This window comes from Pipistrellus hanaki, assembly GCF_964339955.1.
Source record: "Pipistrellus hanaki genome assembly, chromosome: X".
Classification (NCBI taxonomy): domain Eukaryota; kingdom Metazoa; phylum Chordata; class Mammalia; order Chiroptera; family Vespertilionidae; genus Pipistrellus; species Pipistrellus hanaki.
In genome coordinates, this window is record NC_140524.1 from 36,089,367 (window position 1) to 36,113,334 (window position 23,968).

At 37.6% G+C, this 23,968-nt stretch overlaps 1 protein-coding gene across 2 annotated transcripts in view; it reads right to left on the reverse strand.

The window, feature by feature from the left end:
• Positions 1–832: 832 nt before the first annotated feature.
• Positions 833–23,968, reverse strand: part of DOCK11 (dedicator of cytokinesis 11) — a 199,089-nt gene continuing 175,953 nt past the window's right edge. The window contains exons 47-54 of one of the 2 annotated variants that reach the window (XM_084870353.1): positions 23,842–23,964; positions 17,693–17,806; positions 17,048–17,194; positions 8,852–9,062; positions 8,322–8,512; positions 7,816–7,916; positions 6,473–6,611; positions 833–3,070 (exon numbers count right to left, since the gene is read on the reverse strand). In XM_084870353.1, coding sequence (XP_084726479.1) covers positions 2,948–3,070; positions 6,473–6,611; positions 7,816–7,916; positions 8,322–8,512; positions 8,852–9,062; positions 17,048–17,194; positions 17,693–17,806; positions 23,842–23,964 — 1,149 coding nt within the window. In that variant the 3' untranslated portion in view covers positions 833–2,947. The remainder of the gene's footprint in view (positions 3,071–6,472; positions 6,612–7,815; positions 7,917–8,321; positions 8,513–8,851; positions 9,063–17,047; positions 17,195–17,692; positions 17,807–23,841; positions 23,965–23,968) is intronic. The other variant, XM_084870352.1, reaches the window with a different exon arrangement.

Below are 23,968 nucleotides of genomic sequence, written 5' to 3' on the forward strand. Positions count from 1 at the left end.
AGTATAAAGGAGCCTGGAGACAACTTCAAGCATACCAACATTTGCATTATGGGGCTGCCAAATATTTGAAAACCCTACACAAAAATATAATGATAGAACCCTACCTGGTTTGGCTCAGTGGATAGAACATTGGCCTGTGGACAAAAGGGGCCTGGGTTTGATTCTGGTCAAGGGCATGTACCTTGGTTGTAGGCCCTGGTCAGGGTGTGTACAGGAGGCAACCAATCAATGTGTTTCTCTCACATTGATGTTTCTCTCGGTCTTTCCCTCTCTCTTCCATTCTCTCTGAAAGATCAATGGTAAAATATCCTCAGGTGAGGATTAACAACAATATATATGTATATATGTGTATATATGTGTATATGTGTGTATGTGAGTACACATATATATATTCAAATGGAGCATACTGAGTGGAGAGAATGGTATGTGTTATTATATATAAATAACTTGGTATTATGATGCTATCTGGCTGAAGATCTTACTTATTTTGCAATTTAGAGAACGTAGACAAATCAGGCATTGAAAGTGAGTATGCATGCTTAAGTGCATGACTTTATTTTCATCTGTAATGACCACATGACTGGTCACCAGGAGATGCATTGATGGGTCCTGTGGCATGGTGGGTCTGGTGTCTCGCAGTGTGGCAGATCTGGGTGAGGCTGCATGGTGTGTGTCAGGACTGGGGGACCTGAGGCTGCACACGCTTGCGCTCCCTCTCCTCTCCAGCTCCAGCGCCAAGGGACCCTAGGCTGCGCCCTCCACTCAGGCGCCAGGACATGAGGCTGTAACCCCAGCCTGGCGGGGCTTGACGGGGGTGGGGCCGGTCAAACATTACTATTATAGAGAAAGGGAAATAGAAATATTAAAAATTTCCCTCTAATTAATTCTCTTTTAATGTGCACGAACTTTGTGCACTGGGCCACTAGTTAATAATAAAATGGCAATAAATACATATTTATCAACAACTGAATCTAAAAAAGCCAAACAATCAAACAAACTGAATAGAAACAGACTCATAGAGAACTTTTTGATAGTTTCCAGATGGGAGGGGGTTTGAGGTGGTGGTGAAAAAGTGAAGGTATTAGAAAATACAAATTGGCAGTTACAGAATAGTCATGGGATGTAAATTACAGCATAGGAAATATAGTCAATAATATAGTAATAACTATGTATGGTGCCACGTGGGTATGAGATTTATTGAAATGATCACTAAGTTATGTAATGTCTAATCACTGGGGTATACACCTGAAACTAATATAACAGTGCACATCAACTGTAATTGAAAATAAAAATAAAATAAAAAATGGCTAATCAGATGCATAATCTTAAAGATTTACTTGATCATGAAGTATTTAAAAAGCCAAGGCTCCATACAATCCATTTATATTTCAGTGTTTGTTTCTTGTGTTTGTGTCTGTAAAATAGGCGAAACTACATAAGAAAAATAAGTCTAACACTTAAAATTTACATGGAAGGCAGCCAAAATTATATAGATAATTCAAGCTAAAAACGTTCTTCACATCTTGGTTTCTACTGATTTATTTAGGTAGTCTGAGATTTCTTTATTATTAGAAATGCAATCCCTAACTTGCAGCTGCTAAGTCTATGCTGGCTATGTATACTGACCCAAGAAATGCTGCAACAATCAAGTTCTATTAATATACTTCCTAAACTTGTAAACGGAAGAAAATAATCATTACAAATTCACACCTCAGACTCTGCTGCTAAAGCGTAGAAGTTGCATAGTATGTACTGACTGCAGATTCTCAGAAATGTTTTGTTTAGCTTTATGGATAGTCTCAGATGATAAAGTTCTGGCAACAAATTCCACTTGCTAGGGAAACCCATGCCACATAGGAATCCCTTGTCTTGTGTGTTTGAGAAGACCAACTTGATTACCTGGCATCATCAGGTCAAAACTTGAAGGAAGCTTGGATGGTGTTGCTCAGTGGTTGAGAATCAACCTATGAACCAAAAGGTCACAATTCTATTCCCATCAGGGCACATTTCCAGGTTGCCGGCTTGATCCCCAGTGGCGAGGGTGGTGGTGTAGGGGGGTGGAATGCAGGAGGCAGCCAATCAATGATTATCTCTCACCATTTTTTTTTTTAGAGAACGTGGGAGGGGGAGAGGGAGAAACATTGATGTGAGAGAGACACATCGATTGATTGCCTCCTGTAGGCACCCAAACTGGGGCTTGAGAGGCAACTGAGGTACATGCCCTTGACTGCAATAGAAGCCAAGACCCTTCCATCATCAATAGGCTGAGGCTCTATCCACTGAGTCAGACTGGCTAGGGAAATTCTCTCTAATCCCTTCTGTCTCTCTCTCCCTTTTCCTTCCTCTCTGAAATCAATAAAAACATATTTAAAAAAGACTCAAAGGAGTATTTTTTTAATGTATGTGCTCTTTTTGTGAAATTTTCTTTATTAAATAATGCTTTTGTTTCTTTTGGCCCAGCAAGATTTCAAATTATCTCCCCAATTGGAAATACCCATGTTTTATGGAAATTTGATCATTTTTTCCTCTAAGGATTAGTATAATGAATTGAGCTTCCTGTCAAGAAAAATGCTAAGTTCAAAGTATTTTCTTCACTTCAAATTACAAATAAGTTTTACCTTTTATTGTGTTCTGTTATACAATTTTACATAGTACCATTATTATTTTAAGCAATAATTAAGCAATTTGGATTTTTTTTTTAGCTCTATTTCTCAGTATATAGATTTACCTAAAAAAGTACAAACTAAGCACAGGGGTGCAATTTTCCAGGCACTTCCACGTTGCTTAAATATTTACAAATATGTAAGCACCCTGTTTGAAAGCATGAAAATTTTGGTGTCAGAAGGGAACACTCCATGTACATCAAGTCGTTAAATTTTAACATTTGCACAGCTCCAAATATTCCTGAGAAAGGTCAGTCTCGTTCTCACTTTACATCTGTGGATCCTCATATTTCAGCGGCATATCTTGGGGAACCATAACTTCTGTCACTCGATGTACCACTAATTGCACAAAATACATGTAATGTGTCGTTCATCCAGGGAGAATGCATTGTGTCTTCTTGTATTATCTAAAACAAAGGAAATATGCGTGTTTATCATGTAGCAAACAGCTACTGCCAAAAAAGTATGCGTATATGCAATTACAGGCATATTTCAATTTATCAATGACACTTAGCTATTTAAAATAACATCAAGCAAAAAGAGCAAAAAATAACATTACCGACTTAAGTCTTCAAAGCTGTATTACAAAGGCAGCATAGTAAAAAAGCAGAAAAGATCTGGTTATTCATTAAGAAAAATAAAAGACTGTAAAATGCAAAATTCAGTGAGAAGTGAGAGGTAATATTATCTTTAAAAAATATTTTTTAACACACGGTCATAATAAGAGCTCTAAACAGTAGACTCTTTGATATGACTTTATGGACCATCTTCTAACAGAGTGGTTCTCAGGATCACCTGTGGGGTTTTATAAACATGCAAATACCCATGAACCTTCTCTGGAAATTTGGGAAATAATATTAAATGAAGAGAAATGTCATAGTGCATATTTCTAAACACACTCTATAATTATATAAGCTACTAATTGATACATAAGATTTTTATGTAAATGAAGAATTTCATAAAATATATTTTATAGCCCATAAATACAATATAAACATGTATATTCCTATTAGTATATATATTTTTAAATTACCTATTTTGTGTGATCAAAAGAAACAGAGATCTTATGTTTAGATTAGATGAAATAAAATAGCACACACATAATATCCAACATCTTTATTATACCATCCCAACTTATGTTTCAAATTTTCAATACTTGCTTTCCTCAAGTTAGCTCTGAAACTTGAGTATTAATCCTGCAAATTGGTCCATAGTGGCAGTAATGCATCATATCACTTATATTGCTATAAATCATGTCTTATATAAAATCCATAATAGAGACAGTTCCTCTTTACAACAATCATCATGCATGACATGTGTCTGAAAGCATGTTTTAAGAGATGACTAATTTCCGGGACCGTTTTGGCTCAGTGGATAGAGCATCGGCCTGCGGACTGAAAGGTCCCGGGTTCGAGGGTTCGATTCCGCTCAAGGGCATGTACCTTGGTTGCAGGCACATCCCCAGTAGGGGGTGTGCAAGAGGCAGCTGATCGATGATTCTCTCTCATCGATGTTTCTAACTCTCTGTCCCTCTCTCTTCCTCTCTCTAAAAATCAATAAAATATATTTTTTAAAAATTACCTTTCAGATGTAATCAGTGAAATGGGCAACTCAATGGCCAACACAAACTCTATTTAATCAATAAATCTGTAATTAATAATTTTAAGACATTATAAGTCCTTTTGAAAAAGTTAACAGCTTGAAGAAGTTTTTAAACTTCTTTTTAAAAGGACTGTATATTTTGGTATACTGTGACAGATTATATTGAAAAGAAAAAGCCAGGCTATATGTTTTTGTTAAGTACTCATTTAGCAAACTCAACAAAATAAATCATATTTCAATACACATTTTTAAATTTTGCATTACATTTTCCTTTGGGAAACAATGTCTCAATGTATATGACTGAAAAGCAGCTCTCTTTTATATGAGAATCTAATAAAAATATTGATTTACAAAAAATTCACTATAAAGTCAATGTTTTCCCCAAGTAAGGCACATTTGAATAAGATGTATTATGACAAGAGAGCTTGCATAAATATAAACCAATAGAAACTAAGATTTTTTCTTGGTTAGCTAACAATATATAATCTCCAGGGTCTAAAATATTGGTCTCTACAACTAAGTAAAACAGTCGTGATTAATGGGAATTAAATGAGACACGTGGAAATTTATAATAGCAGATTTGTAAAATTTATAGTTCAAGGAAAAGAAACTATGAAATGACTGCTCTAAATATCTTGATCACAGTCATTGCAATAAATTGAATAATTGTTTTCAATTTGAATAACAGTTCATGCAGCTAGGTCATGCAGTTGCATGCAAATTAAACAATTTTAATATAGTACACATTGGCTTAAAATAACGTGTAATTATTTTATATCTTTTGTGAAGGAGGAACTTTTGCTGTTTCCCCCCCTATGGATTGTGAAGAACAGAAACCCATAAACTGGACAGTTTCTAGGAATAAATTTTGTCATCTATTTGATAAAAGCATACCTCAGAAAAGTGATGGTAAAGAAAGGTATACCCCCTATACTGATGAACTGAGCTTGAGAGAGAGACAATAAAGAAAGTGGAATCGTTCCCCACTTTCCTAGTTTAGATAACCTGGCTGCTTTGAGAAAGAGACTAAAAAGAGCCTATGAAAACTGAGCAGCAAAGGGATGCATTGGAACAGTATGCACTCATTCCTAAGGGGGCTAATAGAAGTAAAGATAGAAAAAGAAAAAAAAATAACACTGACTCCAGATTCCTTAAGCCAACAAGATTCCCAGCCACAGAGAAGGGCGAGTAGGAGACTGGGACAACCAACTGGTCATTTAAAGATGGGATGATGAAAGTCTGGCTGACTGGAATCTCTAAACTGTGATGATAATGAAAGTTAGACTTCTGGTCACTCAATGCAGCCTTAGGCTAATAGTAACTAAATTCCCTATTGCTCTTCCTTAGAAAAAGCAGACAAAATAAATCCAGAGAAGTAGAGCTTGATTTAAAATCAACTAGTTGTTTTCCTGGGAAAATTCTTCTTTTCTCCATCTTACCACTGTAGTTCTTTGGATGCTAACCACTGTCAGCCTGTTTGTAAGTACACTCTTTGTGTGGCAGTCTCACACAGGTGAGTGCCTTCAAACTATCACTGAAATACAGACAGCAGAACAGATGTTGGTCTCCTTTCCGGAAGCAGCTTTAAGAATGTGTTCTCTAAATGGCTGTACTTGAATGGCATAATTTGGCTCTAAGTGATGCATGGGTCTTTGCTTCTACACTTTTCAGGTTGGGTTTTACCAAGTTAGCTATAATTGTCATTAACACTCAGTCATAGATTAAAATGCTAATAAGTTTTATGAAAATAGGGAGTTTTGCAGGCTGTATGGGTATTAAGACAATATCCAAATTTTGGAAGTCACTCAGGATCTCACCTAAATAACAGTATCTAGTTTCTTACAGCCACAATAGGGATAGTCATTTAGGGATTTGGCTATTGAGCCAAACATTAACTTCTTTAGAGACTTCTAGAGAGACTCATCCATGTTCAAAGCAGAACTATGAAGACTTGTTCTGCTAGTCACTTCGAATGGCATTGTTACGCACAGAACAATATGGTTTATTTCTTACCATTGCCTTAGCAATTGCCTCAGATATTTGCCTCAAATTTGATTTGCATTATGCCATTTAAATGACTAATAATATGAGCAAATTTTAAAATACAGACTGAATAATTTCAAGGTAATGCATTTCAAACACATTTTGTTAAGTAACACTTAAGGATCCAAGATCTTGTTTTCATATTCAACCACCCTAATACTTGCCTGCTCGTGGATAATGTCAGACAATTCTTTCACCATTTCTCTGAAATTTGACTTTAGGCCTTCATGGTACTCAATTTGATCCTCTTTAATTAGCCGCTCATTTAGTTCAAGTGCAATACTGCATGCTTGTATGAATTTCCTGTGGATGAAGATCAAAGATAAAGGTTTTGTTATTTACTCCCAGAAAGTCTCATTGATAATCATTTTGACATTAACTTTAACTATGGCTTTCTTACCTATAAGGAATATTAAAATCCTGTAATTTCTCACTGTGTCTTTGCTAATGCCACATCCTATCTGAAATACTCTTTCTTTTGTTTTCTATCTTTTCTCTCAAGTTTCTTATGTCGTTTAAAACCTGGTTCAAAACATATAACCTTTAGGAAGCCTACTTGTTCAGTCATTTACTTGATATTATATCAACTAAATTTGTGCTAGCAATAATTTGCATTTGTAGATAATGAGTCATCCATTCAAAAATACTTCATTTGGGGCTCACTATGTACCCAGGATAGTGCTGGGTGCTGTAGGAATGAAGTATTTGCCCCAAATTCATAAGAGTGGGGGCAAAGTTGATGACTTGCCATAAAAGTACTTATCCATTATTTCGTGTATTTATGTTTAATATCCATAACTAGAGTGTAAGGTCTTAGGAGACAAAATACCTCATTGCCCATTTGTTTTTTATTCCTGTCATAACAACTAGTAGAATATTTTTGTACATGCCAAGCCCTAATAAATATTGGTGAATGAATAACTACTGTTATTCTGCAACCCAGAACAGCTGGTAACACACAGGAAAAGTAAATGAAATAAGTTGGGAGCAAATGAATGGGTAATTTTACTCTATTTTACTCAACTCTCTCTCTTATTTTGAAACATTCCTTAGCTTACAGTGATGCTCATTCAAGAGAAGTTATTACATGTCCGAGACTGGCAGAATTCAAGTGGATTTAAGGACATAGGACAGGAGGCAAGCCTCTCCAATCCTCCCAGTTCCACTTTTATTCCTACCCTAAATGGTCAGAAATGCTGTGGCATGAAATTAGTGGGGCAAAGGAGGAAACTGCGTAATGAATTTAGGCTTGTGTTTGTGTCACAACATCCAAAGCAATAAAGTAAGTTGGTATGTTTAATCTCTTGCATCACTAGGGCATTGTTAATGTTCTGCAGCAAGAAAGAGATCCTGCACTTACTCTCTAATTAGCCTTAGGAAGTCACTTAAATATTGTAAAAGAGAACAGAGAATGTCCTTTTCTGGACAGATATTACTTGGTGAATATTTTGGTTTCTTTAAAGAAGAAAATGGAGTACAAGAACAGTGAAAACTACAAAGCACTTACCTAAACATGTCTTTCAACTCGCTGACTTTCTTAGATGGATACTTGCTAGCTTGGCTGTCATTTAAGAAAGCTCTTGCATATGCTAATGGACCAGCATTTACCTAGATTACAGAACAAGAAAAATGAGAGTTGTTAGAATGTAAATATTTGCATTTCTCTTAAAAAACAATACCCAAATACATTAAAATTCTGCATCTGAGAAACATATTTACTATTCTTACTATAAGCTTACATGAGAAATGATTAACTAAAGCAAATAATCTGCAAAGATGACATGCTAATAAACTAGTTAATGATTTCTGATTGTAAATACAGACCTTGGCTATAGTCAGAAGGATTTATGTTAAAGTCCTCTGACATACACAACATTTATTCAAATTGACATAGTTTCTGTATTTAATTAATCAAAATTAATGCACAAGTATTTGCACTCAATAGGACTATATCACTTAGGAAAGCAAGAAAACACCAAGAAACATCTAAGACATGTTTGACAACCAACATACCTGCACTGAAACACAGCCCTGCAATTTCAGTTGGAGCTGAATCATGTCCACATCAGCAGAAGAGCAAAGTTTTTGCAGCTCTGCAGTTTTATCTTTTATTTCATCAGTAGCTACATCAATTGGCTTTAAGTTAATCTGCTGTTCATAGTTTATAGGGATCCTCTTCTTCACATATGGAAACGAGTTTGAAGCTATTAAAATATTAAGATAGATTTACAATCTCAAAAAGTCATTTGTTCAAACAGTCCAATTGATTCTTAAAAATTCACTGTGCTTAATTTTCCCAAGGCCTTCTCTAGACAATATCTTAGGGTACCACCTTATTACTTTAGAATTGAGAAAGAAATTATCTTTATGAGAGACTTCAATCATGATTTGCATATAGAAAAACTATGATTTAGCACATACCTATGTTTGTACAAGAACAATGAATGATTAAAATTTCAGTTATATTTTCTGGCTGGCCAGCTGCTACCTGTGTTTATTTCAAAGGACCAAGTCAAACAAGTCATATGCAAAGTCCTACTTACTAGTCAGGATTGTACGACGTTTGCACTGTTCTTCTATGCAGCCTTGCTTTTTGCCAGATAATGTATAAGGAGCCTCAAAAACAAATTTGTTGATATTATGGTTTCTTTCAAACTCGGTCTTTCTTTCTGTGAGTTCTTTGTCATCAAAGTAAGGCTTCACGTAAGTGACTTGGATATGAGCATATTTTGGATCAAGCTCTTTGGCATTTACCTATAAATAAGAAAGTTCTGGTTTTTATTGAATAAAATGGAAAAGGGGGTACAGGTAAGCTACCAACTCTTTTGAGATTAATTGAGGTACACTGCCACTATGACCATGTTCCCAAATGAACAGACACTTGGAAGAGGTCTTTGTTCTTTTTTAGGGATCATTTCCTTCTAGTTATATAGAAGTTACAGAAACCTATTTGGAGATTACAGAAATGTAGGAAGAATATAAAAACTATAATCTACCACTAAGTAGTGACCATTATTCACATATTCATACATTTACTCCCAATATTTTTCCTATGCACATATATTTACAAAACTGAAATCATTGTTTTATAATCTGAATCCATACAAATATATCAAAATTGTTAATTGTACATTTGAATTATGCCTCAATAAACATGTATTAGAGAGAGGACTCTGAGATGACAGAGCAGCAGAAATCTACCTTTCTACCTAGAAAACAGTTACTTTGGCAGAATCTGTCTGATGAAACTATTTTGGAACTCTAGAGTCTGTTGATGATTTGCAACTTCTGGGGGAAGACTTAAACAGAAAATTGCAGTTGATTTTGATTTTGGTCAGTTTCAGCTCTTGGCACAATGGCAGCTCATACACCTCACCTCAGTCCCATGTCAGGCAACTGTGCACATGTTCCTGGAACAGCATTATTCATAACAGCGAAAACATGAAGGCAACCCAAGTGCCCACCAACACATGGATAAACAAAATGTCACACACACACACACACACACACACACACACACACACATTAGAATGTTATTTAGCCTTGGAAAGGAAGAATATTCCACAATATGCTACAACGTAAATGAACCTTGAAGATATTCTTTTTTAAAAAAACACATTTTATTGATTTTTACAGAGAGTAAGGGAGAGGGATAGAGAGTCAGAACATCAATGAGAGAAAATCATTGATTGGATGCCTCCCGCACTCCCCCACTGGGGATGTGCCTGCAACCAAGGTACATGCCCTTGACTGGAATTGAACCTGGGACCCTTCAGTCCACAGTCTGATGCTCTATCCACTGAACCAAACCAGTCAGGGCAAAGATATTCTAATTGAAATAAGCTAGTCACAAAAAGACAATTCCACTCATATGAGGTAATTAGAGAAGTTAAAAATCACAGAGACAGAAAGTAGAATGATGGTTGCTATGACAGAGGGGAGGGGAATGAATTATTGTTTAATGCAGGGGTCCTCAAACTTTTTAAAGTGGGGGCCAGATCACGGTCCCTCAGAGAGCTGGAGGGCCCGACTATATGAACTACTAATCCCTACTGTAACACCTTGGCTGCGCTCACTGCCCAAAAAACCTGGCGGGCAGGATCAGACTCCCCTGAGGGCTGCATGTGGCCCGCAGGCCGTAGTTTGAAGACCCCTGGTTTAATGGGTAGAAAGTTTCAACATTACAAGAGAAAATGGCTTTGAAGATGGTGAGTGGTAATGGTTGCACAACAATGTGAGTTAAGTTCATATCATTGAACTGTACACTTAAAAATAGTTAACACAATATATTTTATTAGAGGCCTGATGCACAAAAATTTGTGCAAGAATAGGCCTTCTTTCCCCTTGCTAGCTTCCCCTAGCCACCAGCAGGCACCTAGGATCCTGGTTGGCTTTGCCTGGATCACCTGCAGGCACTTGGGACCCTGGCTGGCTTCGCCTGGGCCCCAGCTTCGTCAGGAAGGATGTCCGGAATGAAGTTTGAAAGACGTCCAGTCTAATTAGCATATTACCCTTTTATTATTATAAATGTACTCCAGGTCAGTGGTCGCCAATCTTTCAAACCTCACAGACCACTGGTTGATAACTGTTGTTCCAGATAGTGCCCAGTACCCTCTTTCTGTGTTTAAGCCAACTAATATTGGCTTGTGTTGTTGCTAATATCCTTACATTTTATGATAGTCAGGCCTTTTTGTGTTTAGTGTAGGAAGCAAAATATCAAACAAAAAAACAACAGAAATCTTCTAAGAAATAGTCTCTGTAACTCTTTTTCCTTTCACATATACAGGGTATAGAAAGTTTCTTACATCTTTTTTAAAAAAATATTTTTTATTGATTTTTTACAGAGAGAAAGAGAGAGAGATAGAGAGTTAGAAGCATCGATGAGAGAGAAACATCGATCAGCTGCCTTCTGCACCCCCCACAGGGGATGTGCCCGCAACCAAGGTACATGCCCTTGGCTGGAATCGAACCCGGGACCCCTCAGTCTGCAACCCGATGCTCTATCCACTAAGCCAAACCGGTTTCGGCTCTTACCATCTTTTACCTTCTCCAAATCTATACTACTTGCTTTTACATAAAAACCTAAAAGCCTTTTTCTAGAATCCTTAACCTTCTTTTAGCTCCCATTAATAAGCTAGATCTCTCCAGAAAACCATCAGAAGATAGTTGAGTTAATTATTTGGCTAAGACAAAATAAGGAAGGAAAATTAAAAAGGCCATGCCTGGGTTTAACTTTATAAATCATTCCAAAAGTACACAAGGGAATATATAAAAAGCAAAAAAAAAAAAATGTCTTTCTTCCCATGTAAGACTCTAGTTCCTCTCCTCAGGGCTAACTAGGGTTAACAATTTTATATGTATTGTTCCAGAAATTTCCTAAGCATAGTTTATACAAGTGAGTATATGTTAATAAGTTTTTATGCAAATGTGATCATACTATCTATACAATCCTGCACCTCATCTTTTTCCCTCCTAAGCAATATATCTTGGTAGATTTCTAAGTATTGATATGAAACTCTTAACACTTAGGTTACTATAACCATTGGGGTAATACTACCATTTCTTTAGCCATATGGACATTTAGTCTGCTTTCAGGTTTTTGCTATATAAACTTTGCCACAATAAATACCTATAAACATATATCTTCATGTATGTACATCTACAAGATAAAATTTTAAATGTGCAACTGTTGGGTCCAAAGAAACATACAGTTTAAAATATTGGGATATTTTACTGAACTGCTCTTTACAGTGTCTGTACAGATATTGTTCTTTGGCAATGTAAAAGAGTGTTTTTTAAATTTTTACTCTCAAACATTAAGAAATAGGAGGAGAAAACAAGATGGCGGCATTGGTAAAGACCTAAACTGCTGCCTCGCACAACAATTTCAAAACTACAACTAAAAGACAAAACATCTATCACCCAGAACCATGGGAAAGATGGCTGAGTGGAAGTTCTACAACTAGAAGAAAAGAGAAAAGAGCATTGAGATGTGCACAAGCACTGAAAAACTAAGATATAGAGGCATGCAAATTAGGCTGGTGGCAGGCATTGCTTTTTTCAACCTGAAGGGAGACAAGTCCCAATTACTGAGAACTCCAGTTTCTGGGGAGACACTGGGGACGCAAACTCCTACAGGGAGAAGCTGGACTGTCTGCCATTGGGTCAGAAAGTGAGGGTGGCTTGCTTGTAGAGCTGCACACAGAAATCATTGTTTACTGCACTGGGACATGAGACACGAGGATGCAGAAACTCGGAGACACAGAGACAGCTGACTGGCAGCCATCACTGTTTTCCACACCATAGCCTAGTGACTACCTGAGATCCCACCCTGCACAATCTACAAATCTACTCAAGCTCCAAGCAGCAGCTTTTGCATATAAATGGCCTACCCTATCACAGCTTAACCTAACAAACTGCAGCTCTTGCCGAAACCGGTTTGGCTCAATGGATAGAGTGTCAGCTTGGGGACTGAAGGGTCCCGGGTTGGATTCCGGTCAAGGGCATGTACCTTGGTTGTGGGCATATCCCCAGTAGGGGGTGTGCAAGAGGCAGCTGATCGATGACTCTCTCTCATCGATGTTTCTAACTCTCTATCTCTCTCCCTTCCTCTCTGTACAAAATCAATAAAATATATTTAAAAACAAACTGCAGCTCTGGTCAGATAGCTCCAAAACCTTCAAAACCCAAGCAAAGAGGAGAAAACTGTAGTTCTCACTGTAGCTCCTGCTGGGTGGCCTCAGACAGTAGTGGACCTGCACCCCATTGGAGATCCAGAAGCCAGTGTACCTAGTGGTCAGTGTGAGACGACACCAGATTTCAATTACTCACATCCATAAGTGACACATTCTAGAGGTAGACTCAGTGAGCACCAAAGCCCCACTCAAACAAATCATGCCCCATAAGCATGTCTCCAGCGCAGCAGTTCTTCAATTATAGACCTGCCCCATAAGCAGGTCCTCACAGCTAATTGGCCTGGAGGTCAATTCCTCCCAGTGTACCAACAGCAATCAAGGCTTAACAACACCAAGACTTTGCACTCAGCCCACAGAGGGATGCACCAAGAGCATCCACCTCAGGTGATTGGGGAGGCCGAGCCACTGGGCCCTATAGGTCACCTACCACACAAAGCCACTCTATAAACACAGGGAAGCAGCCAAAATGCAGAGACAAAGAAATATGTCACAAATGAAAGAAAAGGAGGAAAGCAAACTACTGGACATAGAGTTCAAAACCACATTTATAAGGTTATTCAAGAATCTTCTAAAAACCACCGAGAAACTTGATGAGACCTCTGAGGAGGTTAGTGAGACCTACAAAAACCTTAATGTGAATGCTAAAAAAAAAAAAAAGGAAAATGACCAGTCAGAAATTAAGCATACACTGTCTGAAATAAAGAATATATAGAAATTCAACTGTAGATCAATGGACCCCAAGAATCAAACCAAAGATCTGAAATATCAGGAAACAAAAAACACCCAACCAGAAAAACAAAAAGAAAAAAGAATCCAAAAATATGAAGATAGTGTAAGGAGCCTCTAGGACAACTTTAAGTGTACCAACATCTGAATTATTGGGGTGCCAGAAGAAGAGAGAGAGCAAAATATTGAAAACATATTAGAAGAAATAATGACAGAAAACTTTTCCTACCTGGTGAAAAAATAGACTTACAAGTCCAGGAAGTGCACAGAACCCCAAACAAGAGAATCCAAAGAGGACCACATCAAGACACATCATAATTTAAATGCCAAGGGCAAAAGACAAAGAGATAACATTAAAAGCAGCAAGAGAAAAACAGTTAGGTACCTACTAGGGAAAACCCATATGACTGTCAGCTGATTTCTCAACAGAAACTATGCAGGCTAAAAGGGAGTGGCAAGAAATATTCAAAGTGATGAACAGCAAGAACCTACAACCAAGATTACTCTGCCCAGCAAAGCTATCATTCAGAATTGAAGGTCAGATAAAGAGCTTCACAGACAATAAAAAGCTAAAGGAGTTCATCACCACCAAACCAGGATTATATGATATGCTGAAGGGTATTCTTTAAGAAGAGGAAGAAGAAGAAAAAGGTAAAGATAAAAATTATGAACAACAAAATGACAACAAATACATACCTATCAACAAGTGAATCTAAAAATCAAGTGAATAAAAAATGTGATGAACAGAATGGACTGATGAATATAATGGAATCAGGGACATAGGAAGGGATTGGACTGACAATTTTCAGGGGGAAAGGCGTATGAGTGGTGCAGTAAGAGATTGGATAAAAATCTTACACCTATGGATGAAGACAGTGGTGGGGCGTATGGGCATGGGTTGGGGTGGGGAATCAGGTGGAGGGAAGCAATGAGGGGGAAAAAAGAGGAACACCTGTAATAATCTGAACAATAAAAATTTATTTTTAAAAAAAGAAAGAAATAGGATGTTAAGAGCAGCAACTTCTTATATCTGTTGCCTATAGGGAATGACTAAAATATTGTGCATACAAATAATGTCAGGAGTCCAGGCACCTGATGGTGGTTTGTCATTAGCACATGTTGTCCAGGTTTTCAGAGGCAGAATAAAACAGAAAACTTTATGCTGTTCAGCAAGCCTGGCTTTCCATTAATTCCCCATTTATAGTATCAGTAGTGTGGCGGCAAGCCTAAGACTATCTGGCTATAAGGAGATAAAAATCTTCTGCTCTCTTAATCCAATAAAACACAAAATAGTTAAAACTAGTAACGAAAGAAGCCAGGAGGTCCTGCCAAATATTAATTAATCTTGGACCTACCAGTAAATCTATTTTTAAGAGATGTAGATAAGTCTACAAAGTGAAGAGATGATTTTCACTATGGGCAGTGAAGTCTCCACCATTGCCATGGGCTTTGCACTCTGACAATGCTGCCTACTAGCTGTTAAATGCTTTGCAAAGCACCGTTTTCCATGGGGAAATACTGCTGTGATCTACAGATCCTAATTGTATATGTCCTTTATACCTTAAAGATCAGCTATCTGTTTAGCCACTGTGGCAAAAAGTATGAAGTTTTCTTTAAAAAAATTTAAAATGGAGTTCTCATTTGACCCAGTAATCCCACTTCTAGGAATATATCATAAGAAATCAGAAACACCAATCAGAAAGGATATGTGTACCCCTATGTTCACAGCAGCGCAATTTATAATAGCTAGGGTTTGGAAACAGCCTAAGTGCCCATCAGCAGATAAGTGAATTAAAAAACTGTGTAATACTATGCTGCTGTAAAAAAGAAAGAACTCTTACGATTTGCAACAGCATGGATGGACATGGAGAGCATTATGCTAAGTGAAATAAGCCATTCAGAGAAAGATAAATATCACATGATCTCACTCATTTGTGGAATATAATGAACAACATAAATTGATGAACAAAAACAGATCTAGAGTCAGAGAAGCATCGATCAGACCATCAAACCTCTGAGGGAAGACAGGGGAGGGGGAGGGTAAGAGATCAACCAAAGGACTTATATGCATGCATATAAGCATAACCAATGGACACAGACAGTAGGGGGGTGAGGGCATGTGCTGGGGGGGGGGGGAGGTGAGAGTGGCCAGGGAGAGATCAATGGGGGAAAAAGGAGACACATGTAATACTTTGAACAATACAAAATTTAAATAAGAAAATATCAGCTCTGTTCCTGGGCACTCCCACAGTAACTAAGGAAGGTCATGAATTCGTGCAATGCTTTCCTGAAAGTCTGTCTATAGAGACCTATGCATTTCCCAGGAAAGGGCCTCTCTTGATGGAACCTTTCTCGTGCTGTCTTGGCAGGGCCTGATGAGATGGATAACCTTTGGAGTAAGACCCAAGTTATCTCTCCTTAACCCACTTCATTATAAATGTAACTACTGAACTAAGGATATCTTTAGAATAAAATGTGTGCCTCAAGATGACTTTAATCATTAAGTATAGCATTGAGAATCATGATGAGCAATGGCAATCAAAATAATAGCTAACCTTTATTAAGCATGCTGGCTTCTATTATTATTAATGTTTTTTTATGTACCAGAAACTCTAATTATTTTCCATATATTTACTCATTTAATCCATATAAAACTCCATGAGGAAGGCACTTATTATTATTATTATTAGTAGTAGTAGTAGTAGTATTATCAGCTGCTTCCTGCATGCCGACCACCCCCCCCTCACTGGGGATGTGCCTGCAACCAAGGTACATGCCCTTGACTGGAATCGAACCCAGGACCTTTCAGTCCGCAGGCCGACGCTCTATCCACTGAGCCAAACCGGTTTTGGCAGGACATTTTTTTATTGATATGAGAGAGAGGGAGAGGGAGAAGAAAGGGATAAAGACACATCGATCAGTTGCCTCTCATATGCACCCTTACTGGGGATTGAACCACAACCTGTGTATGTGTCCTGACTGGGAATCGAACCCGTGACCTTTGTGTGTATATAATGACACTCCAACCAACTGACCACACAAGCTAGAGCAAAGGCACTATTATTATCTCCATTTTACTGAGAAAAATAAGGCACAGAGAGGTTAAGTAACTTCCCCATGGTCACACAGATAGCAAGTGACAGGGAATAGAGATTTGGATCCTGCTCTCTCTGACTCCAAAGCCCCTATCCTTTCTTTCACTATCTGGAAAGACTCTATTTCCATGCTTCTCCTCCACCAGCTAACAAAAAAAGTCAAGAGGAACATGCCATGCTTGGAACTACCAATTAATGATTTCACGATGTAGGGTATACTTACCTTGTCTGAATCCTGAATTATTTTCACATTCTCTGTACCAAATTTTTCACCATAAAGTTTAACAAGTCTCAAGGAAATCTCTGAGAGGCCAGTAAGCTTTGGCTCTTTGTAGATGTACTCCTTTCCATCTTCTTCTTCAAAAAATGACTGTTGTAAAGTTAAACATACAATCATTAATAAATAGTATGAGAAATATTATTTAAAGAAAACATACTAAATAACTACCAATAATGCATTTGAAATAAAAGTACTGAAATCCAAGTCCATATCTTCTCCCTTTTAACATCAGATAAATGAGAATTTTTCAAATTCACAGTTATATGAATATGACTGGCCTACAAATTTCCACACTAGATTTTTCTTGTTCTCACTATACTTACCTATTTTTTACTTGAAGCTTGAACTACTAGATATTAAAAATATACTTTTAGAAGCTTCACAGAAAATGAAAGAGAGGGAAAAATTCAAATGTTATATGCTGGACTCTGACCTAAATGGGTTTAGATATGACAGCCACAGTGAACTTTGCACTTACAACAGAGGCTTCCTGCGGTTGTGATCGGCACTTTATCTGGACAGAATTCTAATAATATAAAGGTGAATATTTGAAAAGAAAAAGAACTTTATGAACTAATGTTTACTTACTTGGCCATAAAAAGCAACTCTGAAGAAAGTGCCTAAAAGTCTTTTTTTTGTGTGCATAACCTCCAGAATTTTTGTGTAAGCTCCATGAAGAGTTCTATAAACTTGAGTAAGTTTCTGAAAAAATGAGAATATACAAATCAGCTTTGTCTATTGGTTAAATATTAAAATGTATTTAAGATAAATGCCCAGGGGTAAGAAGAAAAATGCCCCGGGGGGGGGGGAGGGAACACAATATTTCCTTGTCAAAATGGTTTTGGTGGGGTCATTCACACCCCCATCCCTACTATCACAATTAGACAAAATCTTAACTTTAGGTCTAAGGATAGAGCTAACAACAGTCAAACAATACTATATTTTTAAATATCATACTTTATTCCATTAACATCTCAATGGTAATATGCACTTTAAAAATACTACTATTATTACTGACTACTATTTTCAATATTTCTGAATTATTTAAACTGAAACAGAAGCAAAATGTTTTGCTTGAATCCTTAGGTGGAGAGGTAGAATAAACAATTCATGCAAATCCAGGCCGGGAGCGGCCAGGCCCGGAGCGGCCGGGCCCGGAGCAGCCGGGCCCGGAGTAGCTGGGCCCAGAGCTGCCGGATCGAGAGCAGCCAGTCCCAGAACAGCAGCAACCAAGCCCGGAGCAGCCAGGTCGGGGGCGGCCAGGCCTGGAGCAGCAGCAGCCAGACCTAGAGCAGCCAGGCCCAGAGCGGCCAGGCCCGGAGCAGCCGGGCCCAGAGCAGCCGGGTCGGGAGCAGCCAGGCCTGGAGCAGCCAGTCCCAGAGCAGCCAGGTCGGGAGCAGCCAGGCCCGGAGCAGCAGCTGCCAGGCCGTGAGCAGCCGGGCCCAGAGCAGCCAGGCCCGGAGCAGCCGGTCCCAGAGCAGCCAGGTCGGGAGCAGCCAGGCCCGGAGAAGCAGTGGCCAGACCTGGAGCAGCTGGTTGTGGAGCAGACCAGAGCAACAGAGGCCAGGCCCGGAGCAGCCAGGCCCGGAACAGCTCGCTCCTCACCTGCCCACGCCCCAGGGCTGCCTCTCAGACATGGCTGGAAACTTTTGGGGGAACTTGAGGGTCTGCTGAATCGAGTGATGAAGGCTTAGATCTGGATGTGTTGAGTTAGTATAGCGCTGGGGTGTTGATCTGTGAGTGCCTTGTGTGGGGTCTGGATGAGGTTGGTTGATCTATTTGGAAATGTCTTTTGTTTGAAGTGTATCCTTGGGCATGTGGAGGTATTATTGATTTGAGAAAATGCTAAGTAACTGATTTACTATCTGAAAAATCTAAAGTTCTGAAAGTTTAAGGTCTCTTGCCAAAAAGAGGTTTTAAAGCTAACACCTTAATTTTAATGGAGAAAGGGGAGGACAAGCCCTTCCCACCTAGAACAGGTAATCCAATTCCAACCAGCAGCTATCTTTAAACAATGTGTTCATTTACATTTGAATGACTACACCTTCTGATAGCCTAAGGGCAAGTTTACATGTAAACAAGTTTGGTTCTCAGTTCCCAGGGCAGAAAAAACAAGGTTTAAAATTATTAGATTTTAAAATTTATTCTTAGAAGTGTAAAAGTTTATTAATTAAAACAACAACAACAACAACAACAACAACAACAAAAGGAGATTGAAAAACCTGATGAACAATATTAGCTGTTGATTGTAGTAGAGTCGGCAATACGGGAGGGGAGTGGACTGACAGTTCTCGGGGAAAGGGGGAGTGGTGGATGCGGGAAGAGAGGGAACATAAACTGTGCACCTATGGATGAGGACAATGGGAGGAGGGGAGGGGGCAGAGGGTGGGGCGGGAACCTGGTGGAGGGGGGAAGAAATGAGGAACCTTTGTAATAATATGAACAATAAAGACTGATTTAAAAAAAAACAATTCATGCAAAAACTTTTGGATATAAAAATGAAATACAGATACAAAAATAAGTAATAGTATAAGCCTCAGTGAGGTGTGCTTTTATACATGTAGACAGATGTTTTCAAAGAATATGTTTTTATGCACACCCAGAAAAGGAGAGTACATGGTGCAAAGAACATTATCAAGAATGTGAAATGACAATCTATAGAGTGGGAGAAAATTTTTGCCAATTAAAATCTGAATGAAGGTTTTGGATTAGGAAAATATTGAGAACTCTCATAATTAAAAAAAAGACAAACAACCCAATTTTAAAGTGGGAAAATCAACAGGTACATGAAAAAAGATGCTCAACATCACTAATTATTAGGGAAAAGCAAATAAAAAAGATACCACTTCACACCTGTTAGAATGGCTATTATCAAAAAGGCAAGAAATAAATGCTGGCGAGGATTTGGAGAAAGGGAACTCCCTGTGCACTGTTGATGGGAATATAAATTGGTGCAATTACTATGGAAAACAGTATTGAGGTTCCTCAAAAAATTGAAAGTAGTATAATCAACTGATACAGCAATTCCATTTCTGGGTATTTATCTAAAGAATAAAAAGAAACATGCATCCCCATGTTCACTTTAGCATTGTTTATAATAGCCAAGACATAAAAACAATGTAAATGCCCATCTATGGATGAACGGATAAAGATGTGTGTGTGTGTGTGTATTTGTGTGTGTGTGTGTGTGTGTGTGTGTGTATTCACAACGGAACATTATTCAACTATAAAAAAAGAATGAATTTTGCCATTTGCTACAAGGATAGACCTTGAGAGCATTATGCTAAGTGAAATAAGTTAGACAGAGAAAGATAAATACTGTATGTTCTTATATGTGAAATATACGAAACAAAACAAAAAATAACCACCCAGAGCTCATGGATATAAAAAACAGATTGGTGGTTGCCTGAGGCAGTGAGTGGAAAGTGGGCAAAATGGGTGAAGGGAGTCAAAAGGTACACATTTCTAGTTATAACACTAGTAAGTCATGGATATGTAATTATAGTATGGTGACTACAGTTAATACTGTATTGCATATTTGAAAGTAACTAGAAGAGTGGATCTTGAAAGTTTTGATCACAAGAAAAAAAATTGTGTAACTGTATATGGTGATGGATGTTAATTGGACTTATTGTGGTGATCATTTTGCAATACAAATATTGAGTCATTATGTTGTACTCCTGAAACTGATATAATGTTATATCAATTATACCTCAATAGAAATTATATATAAAAGAAAAAAATATGAGCAAAGGACTTGAGTATACATTTCTCCAAAGGAGAAATACAAATGTTCAACTAGTACATAGAAAGATGTTCAAAATATTTGGTCATTAAGGAAATACAAATTAAAACCATATCTGATACCACTTCACACCCACTAGGATGACTTTTCTCTAAAATACATTTTTATTGATTTCAGAAAAGAAGGAAGAGGGAGAGAGAGAGAGAGATAGAAACATCAATGATGAGAGAGAATCATCCATCAGCTGTCTCCTGCATTCCCCCTACTGGGGATCGAGCACACAACCCAGGTATGTGCCCTTGACCAGAATAGAATCATGACCTCCTGGTTCATAGGTAAATGCTCAACCACTGAGCCATTCCCAGCTGGGCTAGTATGACTTTAATAAAAAAAAAAAAAAAAAGGGTTGGTCAGGATGTGGCATGTATACTTTGCTGATGGGAAGTAAAAGGGAAATCATAGAGTTATATGGCCCATATATTCCACTCTTGGGTATATACCCAAGATAAATGTAAATATGTCCATACAGAAATTTACAAACAAATGCTTACAAAAGCACTATTCCTAATTGTCAAAAGGTGGAAACCACCCAAATGTCTGTCAGTGGATAAATGGATAAACAAATTGTGAAATACCATTCAGGCATAAAAAGAATAACATTCTGATACATGCTACAAACATTATACTAAGTGAAAAAAAAGCCAGCCACAAAAGGTCACATCTTGTATTAAACTTTCTTATATGACATATCTAGAATAAATCCATAGAAACAGAAAGCAGATTAGAGGATGGTGGATGAGTGCACAATGGTTGTTATAAAATGAGTATGGGGTGTTTTTCCAAGGGCTATGAGAACATTTCAAAACTAAAGAGAGGTGGTAGGTATACAATATCATTAATGCACTAAATGCCACTGAATTGTGCATTTTAAAATGGTTAATTGTAAGTTATGTGAATTTCATCTCAATAAAAAAATGAGAGTATAGAAGGTGTTCTATCTAAAATTCTTTCCATATTATTTCCTGCATTTGAGCTCAATTTGAAGGAAATTTTCCTTACCTTGATGGTTGCTATCTTTGACATTTTCCAGCCTATCTTTACATACCAGCATCCTAAAAACAATTACTTTATCACATGCACAATGCTAGGGTATCTACATAGGCCCTTACATCCCTACAAGAAAACAGAACTCATTCCTATTTTTAAAAAATTGTTTCCTTTAATGTGTAGGGAAGATATATTTTCCTTTCTTCACTATTAGTTGACGGAGTAGCAAAATGCTCCATGGATTTCTAATGGCTTGATATTTAACCTAACAGCAAGAAAGTACATATTTTGAAACTTTTCACATAGGTTCTTAGGATGTAATGTATTGATAGGAGGGGCAATGCCAATTCTTGTCCCATAGGCTATTCTTTTCCATCTATTGATAGATGACCTAGATTTATTTAACTCTTGCTTAATTAACACAATCACTTGACCTCCACTATAATTTTTCAGGCATGCTTCATATACACCAAAAGTATGGCAGAGAGAGAAAGACCCAGAACCTGGGAAGAAGATGTGAGTTTGATCAGAGCCAGTTTAGAGAGGATATTAGAACACTATCCAGATGATGATATTAAGTATCTGTATTCTCAGTCTTGGAAACTTCTTCAATAAAGAAAGACAATCTACCTGCTTGCTATATTTAAGTATAAACAGCTTTTCTTTTCTTTTCTTTTTTATAATATATTTTATTGATTTTTTACAGAGAGGAAGAGAGAGGAATAGAGAGTTAGAAACATCAATGAGAGAGAATCATCGATCAGCTGCCTCTTGCACACCCCCTACTGGGGATGTGCCCGCAACCCAGGTACATGCCCTTGACCAGAATCGAACCTGGGACCTTTTAGTCCGCAGACCGACGCTCTACCACTGAGCCAAACTGGTTTTGGCAACAGCTTTTCTTTTTAAAAAGAAATGGCTTGAATCCTAAATGAACCCTTGCTGGCACAGAAGGAGCAGAAATCATGATGTGGACTCAGAGACAAAATTAGAGAAAAATCCTGTTTAATGTTGGTGGCAAAGCTATCAATTATACTACTATTCTTTATGAACTACCCTTTATCAATAACTTTATCTGGCAAATTAAATTGGAAAAACTCTTAATAGAACTATTACTAGTGTCGTATTACCTCTCCAATTGTCACCTGCCAGCACCTTTAGTCTCCCCTATGGAATTGCAAAGAATAGAATCAAGTTTATGCCTCCTCTGGGGCAACATGAAAATTCAATAGATTTTTAAAGTGAAGGTTTAGTGAAGTCAATATTGATTTTTTTATGCCCTGAGGGAAATTAGGGAGGTGGCTAGAAAGAACCTCTGGTTTCAGAACCACTGTTGCAATCTAAATTTATATTTTGGATGTTTTACCCTTAATTTCAATTGGAGCATTTATGTAAATATAAGGTAGGATTCTGAGGATTGAACAGCATGGTTTTTTTTAAACAGAGGAATGTCTCTTATTTTATTTTTAAATATATTTTATTATTTTTTTACAGAGAGAAAAGGAAAGAATAGAGAGCTAGAAACATTAATGAGAGAGAAACATCTATCAGCTGCCAAATGCACTCTCCCCACCGGGGATGTGCCCGCAACCAAGGTACATGCCCTTGACTGGAATCAAACCTGGGACCCTTGAGTCCGCAGGCTGATGCTCTATCCACTGAGCCAAACCAGCTAGGGCTGAACAGTATTTTTAAGGATTCTAACTTCCCAAGTGGACAAATGTGTCAAAGTGATACATTAAGTATTTATATTCTAGGATAAGAAAGAAATGTCATAATGTAATTAACCTTCCTTTCTTCAGAGGTCATATAATAATAGTAACATAACTATATTACTACTTTTTCCAAGACCAAAATAAAATATTAAATTACAGATTTAATATCTAGAAAATATAAAGAATTCTCACAATTCAACAAAAATGGGCAATGATGCAAATGTGCTTACCTCAAATTCACGGCGTTTCTCATAAATTGGAATGATCAGCTTGGAAATCTCAGAAATTACTTCATAACGTTCTGCTTTCCATAAGCCATCCACACATTGTTCTAGCAACTCCAGCAAAACTTCCTGC